Below are 21,265 nucleotides of genomic sequence, written 5' to 3'. Positions count from 1 at the left end.
GACTTTACTGGTCACTCGGTGCAGCTTCCATGATTCTCAAAATGAAATCTACTAAATCATAATGGTGTAAATATGGATTCAATTAAATATCCTGATATTTCTTTCACGATACCCAACGACACTGTATCCATGTATACATATTAAAAAAAAAAACGTATTTATTGTTAAATATTCCTTTTATTTTTGACATTTTTCAAATGATAGTTATTTTACCCTTTTTTACGGTGCGTATAAAATCAAATAATTCTTATTAATAATTAATACATCCAATTATCAGAATGTTTTTCATTTAACTGGCACTAGAGGGCAGCAGTCATTACGTCGTCCGTAGCTAAAGAAACAATGAGGTCCCGGTGACTGAGGACGAGAGGATACAGTGACTCCAGCAGCTTTTAAAGATGATGTTTGGACATATTTTGGTTTTAAAACAAATGAAAGCAGTTACGACTTCGTCAAGAGTCATGTGGTTTGTAAATACTACAACACCAGAGTCAAGTACTGGACAATACTACACATATATCCTTGTTACTAAACTATCACAACACCAGAGTCAAGTACTCGACAATTCTACACATATATCCTTGTTACTACACTATCACAACACCAGGGTCAAGTACTCAACAATACTACTATATATACTTGTTACTACACTATCACAACAGCAGAGTCAAGTACTCGAAAATACTACACATATCTACTTGTTACTACACCATCACAACACCAGAGTCAAGTACTCGACAATACTACACATATATACTTGATAATACACTATCACAACAGCAGAGTCAAGTACTCGACAATACTACACATATATCCTTGTTACTACACTATCACAACACAAGAGTCGAGACCATGACCTGACCATGAATAGATTTGAAAGTAAGAACCAGAATTTTAAAGTTGATCCTGAAAGAAACTGGCAGCCAGTGAAAAGTTTTAAGGGTCGGAGAAATGTGACTTGTGTACTTGCTGGTCAAAATTCTCGCTGCAGAGTTTTGAATCAACTGCAGGCGAGACGATCCTTCTTGTTAAGGCATGAAAACAAACTGTTACAATAGTCCAGACGAGAAGACACAAACTCATGGATTACAAGCTCCAGATCATGTTGTGACAACATTTTCCTAAGTTTAGAGATTTTTCTCAGTTGAAGGAAACAGTTTGTGGTCAGTTTTCTGCAGTGTTGAACAAGGGACATGTCTTTATCAAATACAACACCCAGGTTTCTCAGGCTCAGTTTGACAGACTGACCTAAGTCACCAAGTACTGACTCAACCCTGGAACCTTATCATCAAGAGCAATCACCAGAGTTTCAGTTTTGTTCACATTTAGCTGCAAAGTGTTTTCATTCAGCCATTGTTTGATTTCTAGCAAACAATTGACTAAGCTGTTCAGCCTCCGGGGCTCAGTTGGGTCAAAAGAGCAGTAGATGTCATCAGCAAAAATGTGATAAGAAACATCAGGAAAACTCTGAATGATTTTACCGAGAGGAATCAAGTACAGCAAAAACAATAAAGGACCCAGAACAGAACCTTGAAGGACTCCGCACAAAAGATCTGCCGATTCAGACCTCATTTGATTGGCAGATACACTAAAACTGTGTCCAGAAAGGTATGATGAGAACCATTGTAACACAGACCCAGACAGTCCCACTTCATCCCTCAGTCTTCTCAGCAGGATCTGGTGATCAACTGTGTCAAAGGCTGAGGACAGATCCAAGCGAACCTGAGCAGTGTATTGACCCGACATTATGATGTCACTCGACACTCTCAGTAAGGCTGTCTCCGTAGAGTGATGTTAACTGAAGCCAGACTGAAACTTCTCATGGATGTCGCTTTGATCCAGGAACAAAGACAGCTGCTCAGACTCCACCTTCTCCAAGATCCTGGACAAGAAAGGGAGCTTAGAAATAGGCCTGAAATTACCGAGGTCAGTCGGGTCTAATACCTGGCTTTTTGAGCAAAGGCTCCACAATGACATGTTTAAACCCCTGTGGAAAGGGAGAGGTTCACAATATTGGTAACCCAGGGGCCAATTACATCAAATACTTTGATAAGAAGCCTACAAGGAAGGACATCATCTGAGCAAGAGGAGGGTTTCATCTTGTTCACTAATGTCGAAACATCACCCAGAGATACAGCACTGAAGGAAGACCAAGAGGAGGAGAGGGGCTCAGAGACAGCCGGGGTTCCACACAAAGAGGGAGAGATTTTCTCTTTGATCAATTTAATTTTGTCAATTAAAAATCTCAACAATGCATTGCTGTCAGCTTCACAGAAGACAGGCGTGATTTGAGGAGCAGGACACACAAGAGAATTAATCGTGTTAAACAACACTTTGGGGTTTTTGTTTTTTGCTGCTACCAGTTTTCTGATGTAATCAGATCTAGCAGTTTCCACCATCTCATTGTAAGAAGATATCAGATTCCTGAGGTGAAGTCTGTCCACCTCAAGTTTAGTGGACTTCCAGAGACGTTCAGTCTTTCGACAAAGTCTCTTCAGACTCAGGAGATCTTCATTTGTCCAAGGGCACCGTTTTGTCTGAATTTTCAAGTTCGATTTAACAGGTGCCACTTGATCCAGTATTTCAACACAATGATCAGTGAAACAGTGAATCAAACTGTGCACGTTAAGGCAGTCATCAAAGGAAAGAGGGTCAAACATAGCAGAGAAACTGTCTGCAGTATCGGCTGAGATAACAGGTGTGTGTGTGTGTGTGTGTGTGTGTGTGTGTGTGTGTGTGTGTGTGTGTGTGTGTGTGTGTGTGTGTTTGTGTGTGTGTGTGTGTGTGTGTGTGTGTGTGTGTGTGTGTTTGTGTGTGGGTGTGTGTTTGTGTGTGTGTGTGTTAGAATCAAGGTGTGTCGAGGACTTTGTCCTGAATCATCAGGTGGTTTCAAGGAAGTCTGATAATGTGTGGATCAGCAAGTTGGAGCAGATTGTGGCAGCGACATGTGACTGAGACTATAAAAGAGTTCACCTGTGAAGGGAGTGTTTCAGTCGCAGAGACATGGAGACTAGAGTTGATCTGAGATCTTGTTCCATCTGTCTGGACCTACTGAAGGATCCAGTCTCTCTTCCATGTGGACACAACTACTGTAAGACCTGTGTTGAAGGTCACTGGCAGGACAAGAACATTTACGAGTGTCCTCAGTGCAGACGGAGCTTCAGCGAGAGACCTGTCCTCCAGAAGAACACTGTGTTAGCAGAGTTAGTGGAGGAGCTGAAGAAGACTGGAGCAGCTGAGGACCTCTGCGCTGCTGGACCTGAAGATGTGACCTGTGACGTCTGCACTGGGAGGAAGATGAAAGCCCTCAAGTCCTGTCTGGTGTGTCTGGTCTCCTACTGTGAGGAACATCTTCAGCCTCATCGAGAAGCTCCGGCCTTCAGGAGACACAAGCTGGTCCAGCCGTCCAAGCAGCTCCAGGAGATGATCTGCTCTGAACACGAGGAGGAGAAGAAGATGTTCTGTCGTTCCGATCAGCAGCTCATCTGTTCTCTCTGTGCTGTGGACCAACACAAAGATCATGTCATCGTCTCGACAACAGCAGAGAGGAGGGAGAGAGAGAAAGACCTGGATCAGAGTGAAGGAAGAATCCAGCAGAAGATCCAGAAGAGAGAGAAGGAAGTGAAGCTGCTCCAGCAGGAGCAGAAGAACATCAGAGTCTCTGGTGATGAAGCAGTGAAGGACAGTCAGGAGACCCTCGTCCAGATGATCCAGATCCTCCAGAGAAGAATGTCTGACGTGGAGCAGCAGATCAGATCTCTGCAGGAGACTGAAGACGCTCGAGTCCGAGGACTTCAGGAGCAGCTGGAGCAGGAGATCTATGAGCTGAAGAAGAAAGAGGCTGAGCTGCAGCAGCTGTCACTCACCGACAGTCACACCATCTTCCTGCAGAACTGGACCTCACTCTCAGAGGTCAGTGAGGACACGACCTCACTCTCAGAGGTCAGTGAAGACACGACCTCCTCCACGACCCTTGAGCAAACTCACCGTCGCTTCGAGGAAGTAACAGCAGCCGTGTCAGCCTGCAGAGACCAAGTCCTGGACCTTCTGAGAGACATGTGGACCGACATCTCCATGATGTTCCTTCTAGAGACCAGAGAGCAGTTCCTCACACACTCACAGGACATCACTCTGGATCCAAACACTGCACAGTCAAGGTTGATGTTGTCTGAAGGAAACAAGAAAGTGACAATCATGAGAAAACGTCAGCCTCGTCCTCGTCATCCAGACAGATTCAATTCTTTTCAGGTCTTGAGTCAAGAGTCTCTGACTGGACGTTGTTACTGGGAGGTGAAGAGAACAGAACTTGTTGCAGTAGCAGTTTCATACAAGAACATCAGAAGATCAGGAATAGAAAGTGTATTTGGCAATAATGACAAATCTTGGTGTTTATGGTGTGACGACTCTGGTTGTTTATTTATACACAACAACATCATCACTAAAGTCTCCAGAGTCAGACCCTCCACAGTGGGGGTGTACCTGGATCACTCTGCAGGTCTTCTGTCCTTCTACAGCGTCTCTGAGACCATGACTCTCCTCCACAGAGTCCAGACCAGCTTCACTCAACCTCTTCATGCTGGAGTCATAGTTGGGTCCTCGTGTGAGTTTGTGAAGCTGAAGTAGACGACAGTGAGATTGTGAGTCTCCAGGAGTGACATCATCACATGAAGCTTCAATGTTTGGATGAACGTCTCTGAGAACGTTTGTCGTTTGTGCCGCAGTGAAGACACAGTGACGTCATGTGACTGGATTAGAACCTCTGTGATTGGATTGTTACTGATGATGACGAGTCTTCTTTAAATCTTCTTTAATAAACACCTTCATGATCCGGTGATGATGGCAGCAGTCGTTACTCAAGTACTCCACAGTACTACAAATATATCCTGGTTACTACAGTATCTCATTGGATGTTATGGTTGCCTCTGTATCGTGATACGTATCATCAGATTCTTGACAATACACACACTTACACAGCCAGTCGTCCACGAGGAGTCAGAAAGAAGAAGAATTGATGTACATTTTGTTTTGATTCAATATTACAGTGTGAAAGGTATTTTATTTTGTGAAAAAAAGATTTTCTCCAAAGAAGTAAAGTGATGAAAATGAGTTCAACACAAACTCTATATCTTGTATCAGAGAAACCAGATCCTTCTGATTCAGTGTTATGTTGAGTTATGCTGTATTTTAAAAATGTACATATAGAAACATTGATTTTTATTCACTCAAATCTCGTCTTAAAACACACTTTTATTCTCTTTTAACACAGCATGAGACTCTGAGCTGTTTTTAGTGCTTTTGACTTGTTTTATTTGATATTGTTTTATTTTTGTGTATTTTAACTGCTTTCTCAGCACTTTCATGTCATTGTACAACACTTTGTATCGACTGTTGTTGTTTTTAAAGTGTTTTATCAATAAACTTGATTGATTGATTGATTGATTGATTGATTGATTGATCGATTGACTATTTTTTCTTATTAAAATGTTAATCTAAATCAATGAATTATCTTTTTGAATAATTTATTTTAAATAAATAAATATATAGATTTTATATATATTTTACACATTGAGTTCAATATTCTAATTCTAATAATTCAAAAACACATTTTCTAACTGCAATATATTTTAAAACTTTTTTGGTATAATTGTGCGAACATCTTTATATTTACTTTCTTACACCTCTCTTTCTAAGATCAGAATCAAAACAAATGTTATTGTTGTAAACACAACAATGGATATTATGTGGTGACAACATAAAATACATGTTAATAATTAATAAATAATTAATACAAATAACACAAAATTAGTGAACAGTCCATACTTTACATTTTGCACATTTTCTGCACTATATACATTATTACATTTTTATTTATGTTTACTGTTTGACTTCCGTACTCAAGTTTGAACTAATGTTTCTTATTCTCTCTGTGAATGATCAACACACTGTGGTGTGTTCAGAGGATGATGTTGTGAACTGTGACTCGTCGACCTCTACACTCATTGTTGCCTCTCAATAAAATAGTTTTTATCTTCCTCCGACTCTAGGAATAGTTTTATGACTTTCATGGCGTCAGTTCTTCCACACACTGTACTGGAACCTATGGGTTTAGTTCATGAGTCATAGTCGTGACTCATTCAACCAACAGAGGGCAGCAGTGAGTTGCACATCCATCCCTCTCATCCACGGCTCGCTGTGTTTCTCTTCGGAGGCTCGAAAAGACCGTTTTGATCCATATTTCCCGACAATGCAAGTGTCACTTTTTCAGAGTTTAATTCCTCTACCACTTCCCCAATGTTCTGCAGTGTCGGAGGAAGGATAGATATTCTTCAGTTACAGTCTCTCTGGTCAAGCAGTGAACTCAGAGGTGTCAGAGGTCAGAGGTCAGATCAAGAAGTTTGTTTAAGCAGACTCTAAGTTATTTTTCTATTCAATCCATTCAGTTTAGTTTAGCTTCATATATAATGATAACGCAGCACAATTTTTAGATTTCTGAACTGTTCTAGTAGTTTTATCACAAAAGTATTTAATATAATGATTGTATTTATAATGGCTTTGGTTTGTGAGGGAGGAGTTTCTTATGGAAGTATTTCATCATCAGAATATTGTGTATTGTATTTAGTCTATTTTATAAGCTAACATTTCAAAGATTGAAACTTCTTTTTTTTTTAAATGTTGCATTTAACAAATATTTGAATTGATGATGAAGATGATGATGATGAAGATGATGACGTAGATGATGATCAAGTCAAGTTATTTTATTATCAAATATGCATGTATTAAGACATACAGCATAAATTAAATTGTGATTCTCTCTTGGAAGATGATGATGAAGATAAAGATGAAGAAGATGAAGATGAAGTTGAAGATGAAGTTGATGACGATGACGATGACGATGACGATGATGATGACGATGACGAAGATGAAGATGAAGATGAAGATGAAGATGAAGATGAAGATGATGATGATGATGATGATGATGATGATCAAGTCAAGTTATTTTATTGTCAAATATGCATGTATTGAGACATACAGCATAAATGAAATTGTGATTCTCTCTATGAAGATGAATATAAAGATAAAGATGAAGATGAAGATGAAGATGATGATGATGATGATGATGATGATGATGATGATGATGATGATGATGATGATGATCAAGTCAAGTTATTTTATTGTCAAATATGCATGTATTGAGACATACAGCATAAATGAAATTGTGATTCTCTCGATGAAGATGAATATAAAGATAAAGATGAAGATGAAGATGAAGTTGATGATGATGATGATGATGATGATGATGATCAAGTCAAGTTATTTTATTGTCAAATATGCATGTATTAAGACATACAGCATAAATGAAATTGTGATTCTCTCGATGAAGATGATGATGAAGATAAAGATAAAGATGAAGATGAAGTTGATGATGATGATGATGATGATGATGACGATGACGATGACGATGACGATGACGATGAAGATGAAGATGAAGATGAAGATGATGATGATGAAGATGATGATGATGTAGATGATGATCAAGTCAAGTTATTTTATCATCAAATATGCATGTATTAAGACATACAGCATAAATTAAATTGTGATTCTCTCTTGGAAGATGATGATGAAGATAAAGATGAAGATGAAGATGAAGATGAAGATGAAGATGAAGACGATGACGATGACGATGATGAAGATGAAGATGAAGATGAAATTAAAGATGAAGTTGATGACGAAGACGAAGACGAAGACGAAGATGAAATTAAAGATGAAGATGAAGATGAAGACGATGACGATGACGATGACGATGACGATGACGATGACGATGACGATGACGAAGATGAAGATGATGATGATGATGATGATGATGATGATGATCAAGTCAAGTTATTTTATTGTCAAATATGCATGTATTAAGACATACAGCATAAATGAAATTGTGATTCTCTCGATGAAGATGATGATGAAGATAAAGATAAAGATGAAGATGAAGTTGATGATGATGATGATGATGATGATGACGATGACGATGACGATGACGATGACGATGACGATGACGATGAAGATGAAGATGAAGATGAAGATGATGATGATGATGATGATGATGATGATGATGATGATGACGATGACGATGACGAAGACGATGACGATGACGATGACGATGACGATGATGATGATGATGATGATGATGACGATGACGATGACGATGACGATGACGATGACGATGACGATGAAGATGAAGATGAAGTTGATGATGATGATGATGATGATGATGACGATGACGATGACGATGACGATGACGATGACGATGACGATGACGATGAAGATGAAGATGAAGTTGATGATGATGATGATGATGATGATGATGATGATGATGATGATGATGACGATGACGATGACGATGAAGATGAAGTTGATGATGATGATGATGATGATGATGATGATGATGATGATGACGATGACGAAGACGATGACGATGACGATGACGAAGACGATGACGATGACGATGACGATGACGATGACGATGACGATGACGATGAAGATGAAGTTGATGATGATGATGATGATGATGATGACGATGACGATGACGATGACGATGACGATGACGATGACGATGAAGATGAAGTTGATGATGATGATGATGATGATGATGATGATGATGATGATGATGATGATGACGATGACGATGAAGATGAAGTTGATGATGATGATGATGATGATGATGATGATGATGATGATGATGACGAAGACGATGACGATGACGATGACGAAGACGATGACGATGACGATGACGATGACGATGACGAAGACGATGACGATGACGATGACGATGACGATGAAGATGAAGTTGATGATGATGATGATGATGATGATGATGATGATGATGATGATGATGATGACGATGACGAAGACGATGACGATGACGATGACGATGACGATGACGATGACGATGACGAAGACGATGACGATGACGATGACGATGACGAAGACGATGACGATGACGATGACGATGACGATGACGATGAAGATGAAGTTGATGATGATGATGATGATGATGATGATGATGATGATGATGATGATGACGATGACGAAGACGATGGCGAAGACGATGACGATGACGAAGACGATGACGATGACGATGATGATGATGATGATGATGATGATGATGATGATGACGATGACGATGACGATGACGATGACGATGACGATGAAGATGAAGATGAAGATGAAGTTGATGATGATGATGATGATGATGATGATGATGATGATGACGATGACGAAGACGATGACGATGACGATGACGAAGACGATGACGATGACGATGACGAAGACGATGAAGATGAAGATGAAGTTGATGATGATGATGATGATGATGATGATGACGATGACGAAGACGATGACGATGACGATGACGAAGACGATGACGATGACGATGACGAAGACGATGACGATGACGATGACGATGACGAAGACGAAGACGATGACGATGACGATGACGAAGACGATGACGATGATGATGATGATGATGATAGTAGTAATGTTATATGCCTTTTAAAAAGGTTTATTTTTCGAACATCTAAGTTCTGGTAGATTTAACTTGAAAATTGCCTCTAGTTAAAATTACCTGAAGTTGGAGCACCACCCTTGTATTCTAGTCCAAAGGAAATTATTACATTTACGTGGATTATAATTATTTAATTGGCCTTATTAATTCATTATGAAACACTAGTTTTGATCAATCTCATTTACTGAAGTTACTACTTGTGATTAATGTTCTTTACTGAGTAAGAGACTCTTAAATTGATTACACAAAAATATGAAAAATTGTAAAGGCAACTGTTGTACTTTTTATAGGATTTATTGAAAGAAACAAAGAGAAGAGGGAGAACAGTTAAGAACAATGGAATGTAATGATAATAATTGCTTTGATATCATGGAAGGAACAATATTAACTACTCAGGAAGTAACAAACTTGAAGGCTTTGATTATTGTCAACTTCTGCGAAAGCTTTACAACTTATCTTAAGCTAATCTTGCTGCCTCTGATCAATTTGAAAAATCAATGCAAGAGTGACAATGTTACAGTTTCTTACGTCGTCGAGAGGATCGAGGAAGGCGTGATGATGACGAGGAGTTTGAGGTGAAGAGGATGAGCAGGATGAGGAGGATGAGGAGGATGAGGAGGATGAGGAGGATGAGGAGGATGAGGAGGATGAGGAGGATGAGGAGGATGAGGAGGATGAGGAGGATGAGCAGCAGCAGGAGGAACACGACTGAAGGCCCTGGATCCAGTCATGTGGGGCGTGACTTCGCAGGGACCACAGTGAAGAAGGCTTGGCGGCGGAAAGCGCTGACGGTCTTCTTGGGTCCGGTCCTGGTTCTTTGTTGCAGGCTGGCAAAGATCTTCCTTGACTGCGTTGGCGTCACCAACCAGAGACGTATCTTTACTCGCTTTTCTGGAAGAGCAGTTTGGTTGCTCGTAGGAGCCAGAGGTTCAGGCTTGCTTAGCTGCTGGGTTGCGTGCAGCTTGCTTTTCTTAATGAGAAAGTACTGCATCTGTGCAGACGTGCCGCACCTTGTTGCAGAAAGGGAGGCGGGCAGGAGTCAGGAACAGGGGTGAAGAGGGAAGGGAATGAGACCCCGAGAGTCCAGCGTGAAGTGTCAAGAGAGTCAAAGGACAAGAGAAAGAGTCAAGAGAATGAGCCATTTCGCGCAGCTCTTTTTAAAGCCATCCACTCGTGCTCCTGATTGGTGGGTGACATCTGATTCCTCACCCCCACATTGGCTGGAGATGGTCCACCCTTCTATCCTTTGGATTTCTCTTCTCCTTCGAATTGACTTTGAAACAACTTTTATTTGACGATCTGAGGCTCACATAAAATGCTAACTTATCATAACTTTCCCAGCTCTTTCTAAGGATCAGTATGATATCAAACATTACATGTTAGGAAACCACAGTATTGATATGTATGTTCAAACAGCAGATAAACATCAAAACACTTTTATATTTGGATATATATTTCATCTGACTTCCTTCTTTGGTGTCTCTTTACCGGAAATATTTTATTGAACAAGAAAAAGACATTCAATATTCTGAAAAGTCATCTGGTCATTCTGCTCTTCTGGTCATGTGTAAAATGGGGGGGTCGGAATTTTGGTCTTTTAGACAACAGCAAAAACAACATGAAGGATTTCACTACATGATGATGATCGTCATCTATAAATGTGTATAACGTGGTCCAAAAGCGTCAGGACTTTAATATGGTATAAGTATACAAATGCCATAAAAATGTAGAAACTTTGATTTTTATTCATTAAAATCTCTAAAACCCTCGAACAAACTTTTATTCTCTTTTGACACAGCATGAGACTCTGAGCTGTTTTTAGTGCTTTTGACTTGTTTTATTTGATATTGTTTTATCTTTGTGTGTTTTAACTGCTTTCTTAGCACTTTCATGTCATTGTAAGTAAGTAAGTAAGTAATTTGTATTTATATATTGTACAACACTTTGTATCGACTGTTGTTGTTTTTAAAGTGCTTTATAAATAAAGTTAATTGATTGATTATTTTTTCTTATTGAAATGTTGATCTTATAAAAACACATTTTCTAAATGCAATATTTTTTCGTTTATTCATTACAATTTTTTTTTGTATAATTGTGATGATAATTGTGATGATGATGATGATGATGATGATGATGATGATGATGATGATGATGATGATTGAGTTCAATGTTTAAATTCCAATAATTAAAAAACACATTTTCTAAATGCATTATTATTTCGTTTATTCAATATAACATCAACATCTTTATATTTACTTTCTTACACCTCTCTTTCTAAGATCAGAATCAAAACAACTTTTATTGTTGTAAACACAACAGTGGATATTATGTGGTGACAACATAAAATTACATGTTAATAATGAATAAATTAATTAATACAAATAACACAAAATTTGTGCAACAGTCCTTACTTTCCATTTTCTGCACTATAAACATAATTACATTTTTATTCATGTTTAATGTTGTTGTTTTTTTTTACTGTTGGTGGAACAATTCACTAGCAATTAAAATGCTAAAATAAATAAACAATTTCCCGAGGGATCAATAAAGTTCTACCTTACCTTAATTTTAATTCTGGTTCTGATATATAAACATGTTTTTATATAGAATATAAGTCTTAATTAAGAAGGATAAATATATGACATTATTTTGTCCATTATATATATATATATATATATATATATATATATATATGTATATATATATATCATTATTTTGTCCATTATATATATATATATATATATATATATATATAATGGAGAAAATAATGTAATATATTTTTATATATGTAAACAAAATGTAGCTTTCAATGTAAAACATATTTAATTCAAATATTAAAAAAAAAGATTTACAGCTTTAAAATAGACGACATTTCAAGAATAAAATTCAAAGTGTCAACATTTGAAACATGAAACCATTCAATATTCTGACACTGATTGACTTCCGTACTCAAGTTTGAACTAATGTTCCTTATTCTCTCTGTGAATGATCAACACACTGTGGTGTGTTCAGAGGATGATGTTGTGAACTGTGACTCTGCCTCGTCCACCTCTACACTCTTCCAACAGTAGAGGGAGCCAGAAACAAACATTTCATAACTACTGTACTGGTGCTTTAACAATATGTTCTGTTACTATGAATCAGAAACAGAAAACTATAATAGCTATAACTACAAACAAAAATAACAAAAATGTTGGTGTTCCACAAGAGGCCGAGAAGGAGATCCGGAGTACAGGTCAGGATGAGACGCGCAGTCGGGATCGCTCGGACGAACTCTGACGTCATCGATGTTTGATCAACGCGCTGCTGTCTGCCCAGACCTCAACAAAGGTGGTAAGATTTTTTCATTTCCTCTCTTTAATTCGGCTTAGTGAGATGATGCTAGTTTTGAGGCTCCTATCATAGCTCCCTATTGGCTGGAGTGCATGGGTGTGGCAGGAGAAGAGGACGAGGGGATGGAAACAAACAAAGAATTGTATCACTCACTGGCACATCTTAGGCTTTCACGCCCTCTGGAAATTTGGTCCAGTTCCCAGATGGTGACACAAACTATTGCTGTGATTACTCTGAGCTGTACAAACAAGAACTCAACCTCGTCCAACTCTCCACCAAGAATGAAGTCTTGCCTGCTCCAGAGAGGGAGGAGCTGTACTGGTTCAACGTGATTGAACCACCTGATGGTTTCTATGAACCTGAAAGTACTTTTCAGACCTGGAAATAGTTGATTATGCTGCTGCGTTCCTATGAACCACCTGTAATTTACAACCACAACATATCGGTCTGGGGAGGGGTCGGTTCATCGGAACAAAACCCTAACAATGATCAGTTTATTTGCACTGATAATATCACAATGTGGACACAATATGTAATATGTCAAAATTTAAGAAAACACTTCATTATTATGGTTGACAATTTGGAATATTGGAAAAGCCATCATTTGGATTCAATAGGGTTTAATAAATGGTGATAAAAGATGAAATATATATACACATCACCAGGGAACCAAAGTGACTTCTGAGTCGGAGATATTGGGATCATGGCTGCGTGTTTTGAGCCGTGGATATAAAACCAAGAGGTCACATGGTCAAGCTTGACTTTACTGGTCACTCGGTGCAGCTTCCATGATTCTCAAAATGAAATCTACTAAATCATAAGGGTGTAAATATGGATTCACTTAAATATCCCGATATTTCTTTCACGATACCCAACGACACTGTATCCATGTATACATATTTAAAAAAGACACTCGTTTATTGTTAAATTTTCCTTTTATTTTTGGCATTTTTTAAACGATAGTTATTTTACCCTTTATTACGGTGCGTTTAAAATCAAATAATTCTTGTGAACGTTCAAATGATCAGAATTTTTTTCATTTAACTGGCACTAGATGGCAGCAGTCAGTACGTCGTCTGTATCTAAAGAAACAATGAGGTCCCAGTGACTGAGGACGAGAGGATACAGTGACATCAGCAGCTTTTATAGGTGATGTTTTAACATATTTTGGTTTGAAAACAAATAAAAGCAGTTACGACTTCGTCAAGAGTCATGTGGTCTGTAAATACTACAACACCAGAGTCAAGTACTGGACAATAATACAAATATATACTTGTTACTACACTATCACAACACCAGAGTCAAGTACTGGACAATACTACACATAAATACTTGTTACTACACAATCACTATATATTGCAATTCATTGTATCGTTTTCTGTGTATGTGAGACGTATCGGCTGACTTGTGAACAATAGATACACACACCTGTGTGTGTGTGTGTGTGTGTGTGTGCGTGTGTTAGAATCAAGGTGTGTCTTTGTCCTGAACATAGGTGGTTTCAAGGCAGTTTGATAATGTGGATCAACAGGATGGATCAGATCGTGGCAGAGACATGTGACTGAGACTATAAAAGAGTTCACCTGTGAAGGGAGTGTTTCAGTCGCAGAGACATGGAGACTAGAGTTGATTTGTTGTCTTGTTCCATCTGTCTGGATCTACTGAAGGATCCAGTCTCTCTTCCATGTGGACACAACTACTGTAAGACCTGTGTTGAAGGTCACTGGCAGGACAAGAACATCTACGAGTGTCCTCAGTGCAGACGGAGCTTCAGCGAGAGACCTGTCCTCCAGAAGAACACTGTGTTAGCAGAGTTAGTGGAGGAGCTGAAGAAGACTGGAGCAGCTGAGGACCTCTGCTCTGCTGCACCTGAAGATGTGACCTGTGACGTCTGCACTGGGAGGAAGATGAAAGCCCTCAAGTCCTGTCTGGTGTGTCTGGTCTCCTACTGTCAGGAACATCTTCAGCCTCATCGAGAAGCTCCGGCCTTCAGGAGACACAAGCTGGTCCAGCCGTCCAAGCATCTCCAGGAGATGATCTGCTCTGAACACGAGGAGGAGAAGAAGATGTTCTGTCGCTCTGATCAGCAGCTCATCTGTTCTCTCTGTCTGGACCAACACAAAGATCATGACATCGTCTCCACCACAACAGAGAGGAGGGAGAGAGAGAAAGACCTGGATCAGAGTCAAGGAAGGATCAAGCAGAAGATCCAGAAGAGAGAGAAGGAAGTGAAGCTCCTCCAGCAGGAGAAGAAGAACATCAGAGTCTCTGGTGATGAAGCAGTGAAGGACAGTCAGGAGACCCTCGTCCAGATGATCCAGATCCTCCAGAGAAGAATGTCTGATGTGGAGCAGCAGATCAGATCTCTGCAGGAGACTGAAGACGCTCGAGTCCGAGGACTTGAGGAGCAGCTGGAGCAGGAGATCTCTGAGCTGAAGAAGAAAGAGGCTGAGCTGCAGCAGCTGTCACTCACTGACAGTGACATCATCTTCCTGCAGAACTGGACCTCACTCTCAGAGGTCAGTGAAGACACGACCTCACTCTCAGAGGTCAGTGAAGACACAACCTCACTCTCGGAGGTCAGTGAGGACACAACCTCACTCTCAGAGGTCAGTGAAGACACAACCTCCTCCACGACCCTTGAGCAAACTCACCATCGCTTTAAGGAAGTAACGGCAGCCGTGTCAGCCTGCAGAGACCAAGTCCTGGACCTTCTGAGAGTCATGTGGACCGACATCTCCATGATGTTCCTTCCAGAGACCAGAGAGCAGTTCCTCACGCACTCACAGGACATCACTCTGGATCCAAACACTGCAGACTCAAGGTTGATGTTGTCTGAAGGAAACAAGAAAGTGACATATATGGGAAAGCATCAGCCTCGTCCTGATCATCCAGACAGATTCAAAAGTTATCGTCAAGTCTTGAGTCAGGAGTCTCTGACTGGACGTTGTTACTGGGAGATGAAGAGAACAGAACGTGTTGCAGTAGCAGTTTCATACAAGAACATCAGCAGATCAGGAAGAGAAAGTTTATTTGGATGTAATGACAAATCTTGGAGTTTATGGTGTCACGACTCTGGTTGTTCATTTATACACAACAACATCGAAACTAAAGTCTCCAGTGTCGGACCCTCCACAGTGGGGGTGTACCTGGATCACTCTGCAAGTCTTCTGTCCTTCTACAGCGTCTCTGAGACCATGACTCTCCTCCACAGAGTCCAGACCAGCTTCACTCAACCTCTTCATGCTGGAGTCTACGTTTGGTCCTCGTGTGAGTTTGTGAAGCTGAAGTAGACGACAGTGAGATTGTGAGTCTCCAGGAGTGACATCATCACATGAAGCTTCAATGTTTGGATGAACGTCTCTGAGAACGTTTGTCGTTTGTGCCGCAGTGAAGACACAGTGACGTCATGTGACTGGATTAGAACCTCTGTGATTGGATTGTTACTGATGATGACGAGTCTTCTTTAAATCTTCTTTAATAAACACCTTCATGATCCGGTGATGATGGCAGCAGTCGTTACTCAAGTACTCCACAGTACTACAAATATATCCTGGTTACTACAGTATCTCATTGGATGTTATGGTTGCCTCTGTATCGTGATACGTATCATCAGATTCTTGACAATACACACACTTACACAGCCAGTCGTCCACGAGGAGTCAGAAAGAAGAAGAATTGATGTACATTTTGTTTTGATTCAATATTACAGTGTGAAAGGTATTTTATTTTGTGAAAAAAATATTTTCTCCAAAGAAGTAAAGTGATGAAAATGAGTTCAACACAAACTCTATATCTTGTATCAGAGAAACCAGATCCTTCTGATTCAGTGTTATGTTGAGTTATGCTGTATTTTAAAAATGTACATATAGAAACATTGATTTTTATTCACTCAAATCTCGTCTTAAAACACACTTTTATTCTCTTTTAACACAGCATGAGACTCTGAGCTGTTTTTAGTGCTTTTGACTTGTTTTATTGGATATTGTTTTAATTTTGTGTGTTTTAACTGCTTTCTTAGCACTTTCATGTCATTGTACAACACTTTGTATCGACTGTTGTTGTTTTTAAAGTGTTTTATCAATAAACTTGATTGATTGATTGATTGTTTATTTTTTCTTATTAAAATGTTAATCTAAATCAATGAATTATCTTTTTGAATAATTTATTTTAAATAAATAAATATATAGATTATACATATATATTACACATTGAGTTCAATATTCTAATTCCAATAATTCAAAAACACATTTTCTAACTGCAATATATTCTTATATTTTTTTTGTAAAATTGTGCGAACATCTTTATATTTACTTTCTTACACCTCTGTGTCTAAGATCAGAATCAAAACAACTTTTATTGTTGTAAACACAACAGTAGATATTATGTGGTGACAACATAAAATACATGTTAATAATTAATAAATTAATTAATACAAATAACACAAAATTAGTGCAACAGTCCATACTTTACATTTTGCACATTTTCTGCACTATATACATTATTACATTTTCATTTATGTTTACTGTTTGACTTCCGTACTCAAGTTTGAACTAATGTTCCTTATTCTCTCTGTGAATGATCAAGACGTCATAGTCGTGACTCATTCAACCAACAGAGGGCAGCAGTGAGTTGCACATCCATCCCTCTCATCCACGGCTCGCTGTGTTTCTCTTCGGAGGATCGAAAAGACCGTTTTGATCGATATTTCCCGACAATGCAAGTGTCACTTTTTCAGAGTTTAATTCCTCTACCACTTCCCCAATGTCCTGCAGTGTCGCAGGAAGGATAGATATTCTTCAGTTAGAGTCTCTCTGGTCAAGCAGTGACTTCAGAGGTGTCAGAGGTCAGAGGTCGGATCAAGAAGTTTGTTTTAGCAGACTCTAAGTTATTTTTCTATTCAATCCATTCAGTTTTCAATTTTAGTTTAGCTTCATCTATAATAATAACGCAGCACAATTTTTAGATTTCTGAACTGTTTTAGTAGTTTTATCACAAAATTATTTAATATAATGATTGTATTTATAATGGCTTTGGTTTGTGAGGGAGGAGTTTCTTATGGAAGTATTTCATCATCAGAATATTGTGTCAAAGATCATCAAAAGATTGAAACTTTTTTTTTTTTTTAATGTTGCATTTAACAAATATTTGAATTGATGATGAAGATGATGATGATGTAGATGATGATCAAGTCAAGTTATTTTATCATCAAATATGCATGTATTAAGACATACAGCATAAATTAAATTGTGATTCTCTCTTGGAAGATGATGATGAAGATAAAGATGAAGATGAAGATGAAGATGAAGATGAAGATGAAGATGAAGACGATGACGATGACGATGATGAAGATGAAGATGAAGATGAAGATGAAATTAAAGATGAAGTTGATGACGAAGACGAAGACGAAGATGAAATTAAAGATGAAGATGAAGATGAAGACGATGACGATGACGATGACGATGACGATGACGATGACGAAGATGAAGATGATGATGATGATGATGATGATGATGATGATGATGATCAAGTCAAGTTATTTTATTGTCAAATATGCATGTATTAAGACATACAGCATAAATGAAATTGTGATTCTCTCGATGACGATGACGATGATGATGATGATGATGATGATAATGATGACGATGACGAAGATGAAGATGATGATGATGATGATGATGATGATGATGATGATGATGATGATGATGATGATGATGATGATGATGATGATGATCAAGTCAAGTTATTTTATTGTCAAATAAGCATGTATTAAGACATACAGCATAAATGAAATTGTGATTCTCTCGATGACGATGACGAAGATGATGATGATGACGATGATGATGATGATGATGATGATGACGATGACGATGATGATGATGATGATGATGATAATGATGATGATGATGATGACGATGACGAAGACGATGATGATGACGATGACGAAGACGATGACGATGACGAAGACGATGACGATGATGACGATGATGATGATGATAGTAGTAATGTTATATGCCTTTTAAAAAGGTTTATTTTCCGAACATCTAAGTTCTGGTAGATTTAACTTGAAAATTGCCTCTAGGTAAAATTACCTGAAGTTGGAGCACCACCCTTGTATTCTAGTCCAAAGGAAATTATTACATTTACGTGGATTATAATTATTTAATTATGAAACACCAGTTTTGATCAATGTCATTTACTGAAGTTACTACTTGTGATTAATGTTCTTTACTGAGTAAGAGGCTCTTAAATTGATTACACAAAAATATGAAAAATTGTAAAGGCAACTGATGTACTTTTTATAGGATTTATTGAAAGAAACAAAGAGAAGAGGGAGAACAGTTAAGAACAATGGAATGGAATGATAATAATTGCTTTGATATCATGGAAGGAACAATATTAACTACTCAGGAAGTAACAAACTTGAAGGCTTTGATTATTGTCAACTTCTGCGAAAGCTTTACAACTTATCTTAAGCTAATCTTGCTGCCTCTGATCAATTTGAAAAATCAATGCAAGAGTGACAATGTTACAGTTTCTTACGTCGTCGAGAGGATGAGGAGGATGAGGAGGATGAGGAGGATGAGGAGGATGAGGAGGATGAGGAGGATGAGGAGGATGAGGAGGATGAGGAGGATGAGGAGGATGAGGAGGATGAGGAGGATGAGGAGGATGAGCAGCAGCAGGAGGAACACGACTGAAGGCCCTGGATCCAGTCATGTGGGGCGTGACTTCACAGGGACCACGGTGAAGAAGGCTTGGCGGCGGAAAGCGCTGACGGTCTTCTTGGGTCCGGTCCTGGTTCTTTGTTGCAGGCTGGCAAAGAGCTTCCTTGACCGCGTTGGCGTCACCAACCAGAGACGTATCTTTACTCGGTGCAAGGGTCACAAGTCTTTTCTGGAAGAGCAGTTTGGTTGCTCGTAGGAGCCAGAGGTTCAGGCTTGCTTGGCTGCTGGGTTGCGTGCAGCTTGCTTTTCTTAATGAGAAAGTACTGCATCTGTGCAGACGTGCCGCACCTTGTTGCAGAAAGGGAGGGGGGCAGGAGTCAGGAACAGGGGTGAAGAGGGAAGGGGATGAGACCCCGAGAGTCCAGCGTGAAGTGTCAAGAGAGTCAATGGACAAGAGAAAGAGTCAAGAGAATGAGCCATTTCGCGCAGCTCTTTTTAAAGCCATCCACTCGTGCTCCTGATTGGTGGGTGACATCTGATTCCTCACCCCCACATTGGCTGGAGATGGTCCACCCTTCTATCCTTTGGATTTCTCTTCTCCTTCGAATTGACTTTGAAACTACTTTTATTTGACGATCTGAGGCTCACATAAAATGCTAACTTATCATAACTTTCCCAGCTCTTTCTAAGGATCAGTATGATATCAAACATTACATGTTAGGAAACCACAGTATTGATATGTATGTTCAAACAGCAGATCAACATCAAAACACTTTTATATTTGGATATATATTCCATCTGACTTCCTTCTTTGGCGTCTCTTTACCGGAAATATTTTATTGAACAAGAAAAAGACATACAATATTCTGAAAAGTCATCTGGTCATTCTGCTCTTCTGGCCATGTGTAAAATGGGGGGGTCGGAATTTTGGTCTTTTAGACAACAGCAAAAACAACATGAAGGATTTCACTACATGATGATGATCGTCATCTATAAATGTGTATAACGTGGTCCAAAAGCGTCAGGACTTTAATATGGTATAAGTATACAAATGCCATAAAAATGTAGAAACTTTGATTTTTATTCATTAAAATCTCTAAAACCCTCGAACAAACTTTTATTCTCTTTTAACACAGCATGAGACTCTGAGCTGTTTTTAGTGCTTTTGACTTGTTTTATTTGATATTGTTTTATTTTTATGTGTTTTAACTGCTTTCTTAGCACTTTCATGTCATTGTAAGTAAGTAAGTAAGTAATTTGTGTTTATATATTGTACACCACTTTGTATCTACTGTTGTTGTTTTTAAAGTGCTTTATAAATAAAGTTAATTGATTGATTGATTATTTTTTCTTATTGAAATGTTGATCTTATAAAAATACATTTTCTAAATGCAATATTTTTTCGTTTATTCATTATTCATTTTTTTGGTATAATTGTGATGATAATCATGATGATGATGATGATGATTATTCTCTCTGTGAATGATCAACACACTGTGGTGTGTTCAGAGGATGATGTTGTGAACTGTGACTCTGCCTCGTCCACCTCTACACTCTTGGAACAGTAGAGGGAGCCAGAAACAAACATGTCATAACTACTGTACTGCTGCTTTAACAATATGTTCCGTTACTATGACTCAGAAACAGAAAACTATAATAGCTATAACTATAAACTAAAATAACTAAAATGTTGGTGTAATAGGAT

General features: G+C 38.7%; 2 protein-coding genes across 2 annotated transcripts; both read left to right on the top strand.

Moving 5' to 3' along the window:
- The first annotated feature begins 3,003 nt into the window (after positions 1 to 3,003).
- LOC148079151 (tripartite motif-containing protein 16-like) lies at positions 3,004 to 5,261 on the top strand. Its single transcript, XM_087792410.1, has 2 exons — positions 3,004 to 3,912; positions 3,943 to 5,261. Exons 1-2 carry the CDS (start codon positions 3,004 to 3,006, stop codon positions 4,621 to 4,623), a joined length of 1,590 nt encoding a protein of 529 aa, XP_087648536.1. The 3' UTR covers positions 4,624 to 5,261.
- Positions 5,262 to 14,505: 9,244 nt separating this feature from the next.
- On the top strand, positions 14,506 to 16,998 carry LOC148079150 (E3 ubiquitin/ISG15 ligase TRIM25-like). The gene has a single exon (XM_087792263.1). It carries the CDS (start codon positions 14,506 to 14,508, stop codon positions 16,183 to 16,185), a length of 1,680 nt encoding a protein of 559 aa, XP_087648389.1. The 3' UTR covers positions 16,186 to 16,998.
- The last annotated feature ends 4,267 nt before the right edge of the window (positions 16,999 to 21,265 follow it).

The sequence above is a fragment of the Callionymus lyra genome, chromosome 5 (genome assembly GCF_982586985.1).
Source record: "Callionymus lyra chromosome 5, fCalLyr1.hap1.1, whole genome shotgun sequence".
Classification (NCBI taxonomy): Eukaryota; Metazoa; Chordata; class Actinopteri; order Syngnathiformes; family Callionymidae; genus Callionymus; species Callionymus lyra.
Note: the sequence above shows the minus strand (reverse complement) of the source record. Positions and strands in the feature narration are given on the sequence as shown.

Coding starts and splice junctions, on each gene's coding strand:
- LOC148079151 (XM_087792410.1), top strand. CDS start 3,004: ATGGAGACTAGAGTTGATCTGAGATCTTGTTCCATCTGTCTGGACCTA. Junction 3,913..3,942: donor ACTGGACCTCACTCTCAGAG/GTCAGTGAGGAC, acceptor TCACTCTCAGAG/GTCAGTGAAGACACGACCTC.
- LOC148079150 (XM_087792263.1), top strand. CDS start 14,506: ATGGAGACTAGAGTTGATTTGTTGTCTTGTTCCATCTGTCTGGATCTA.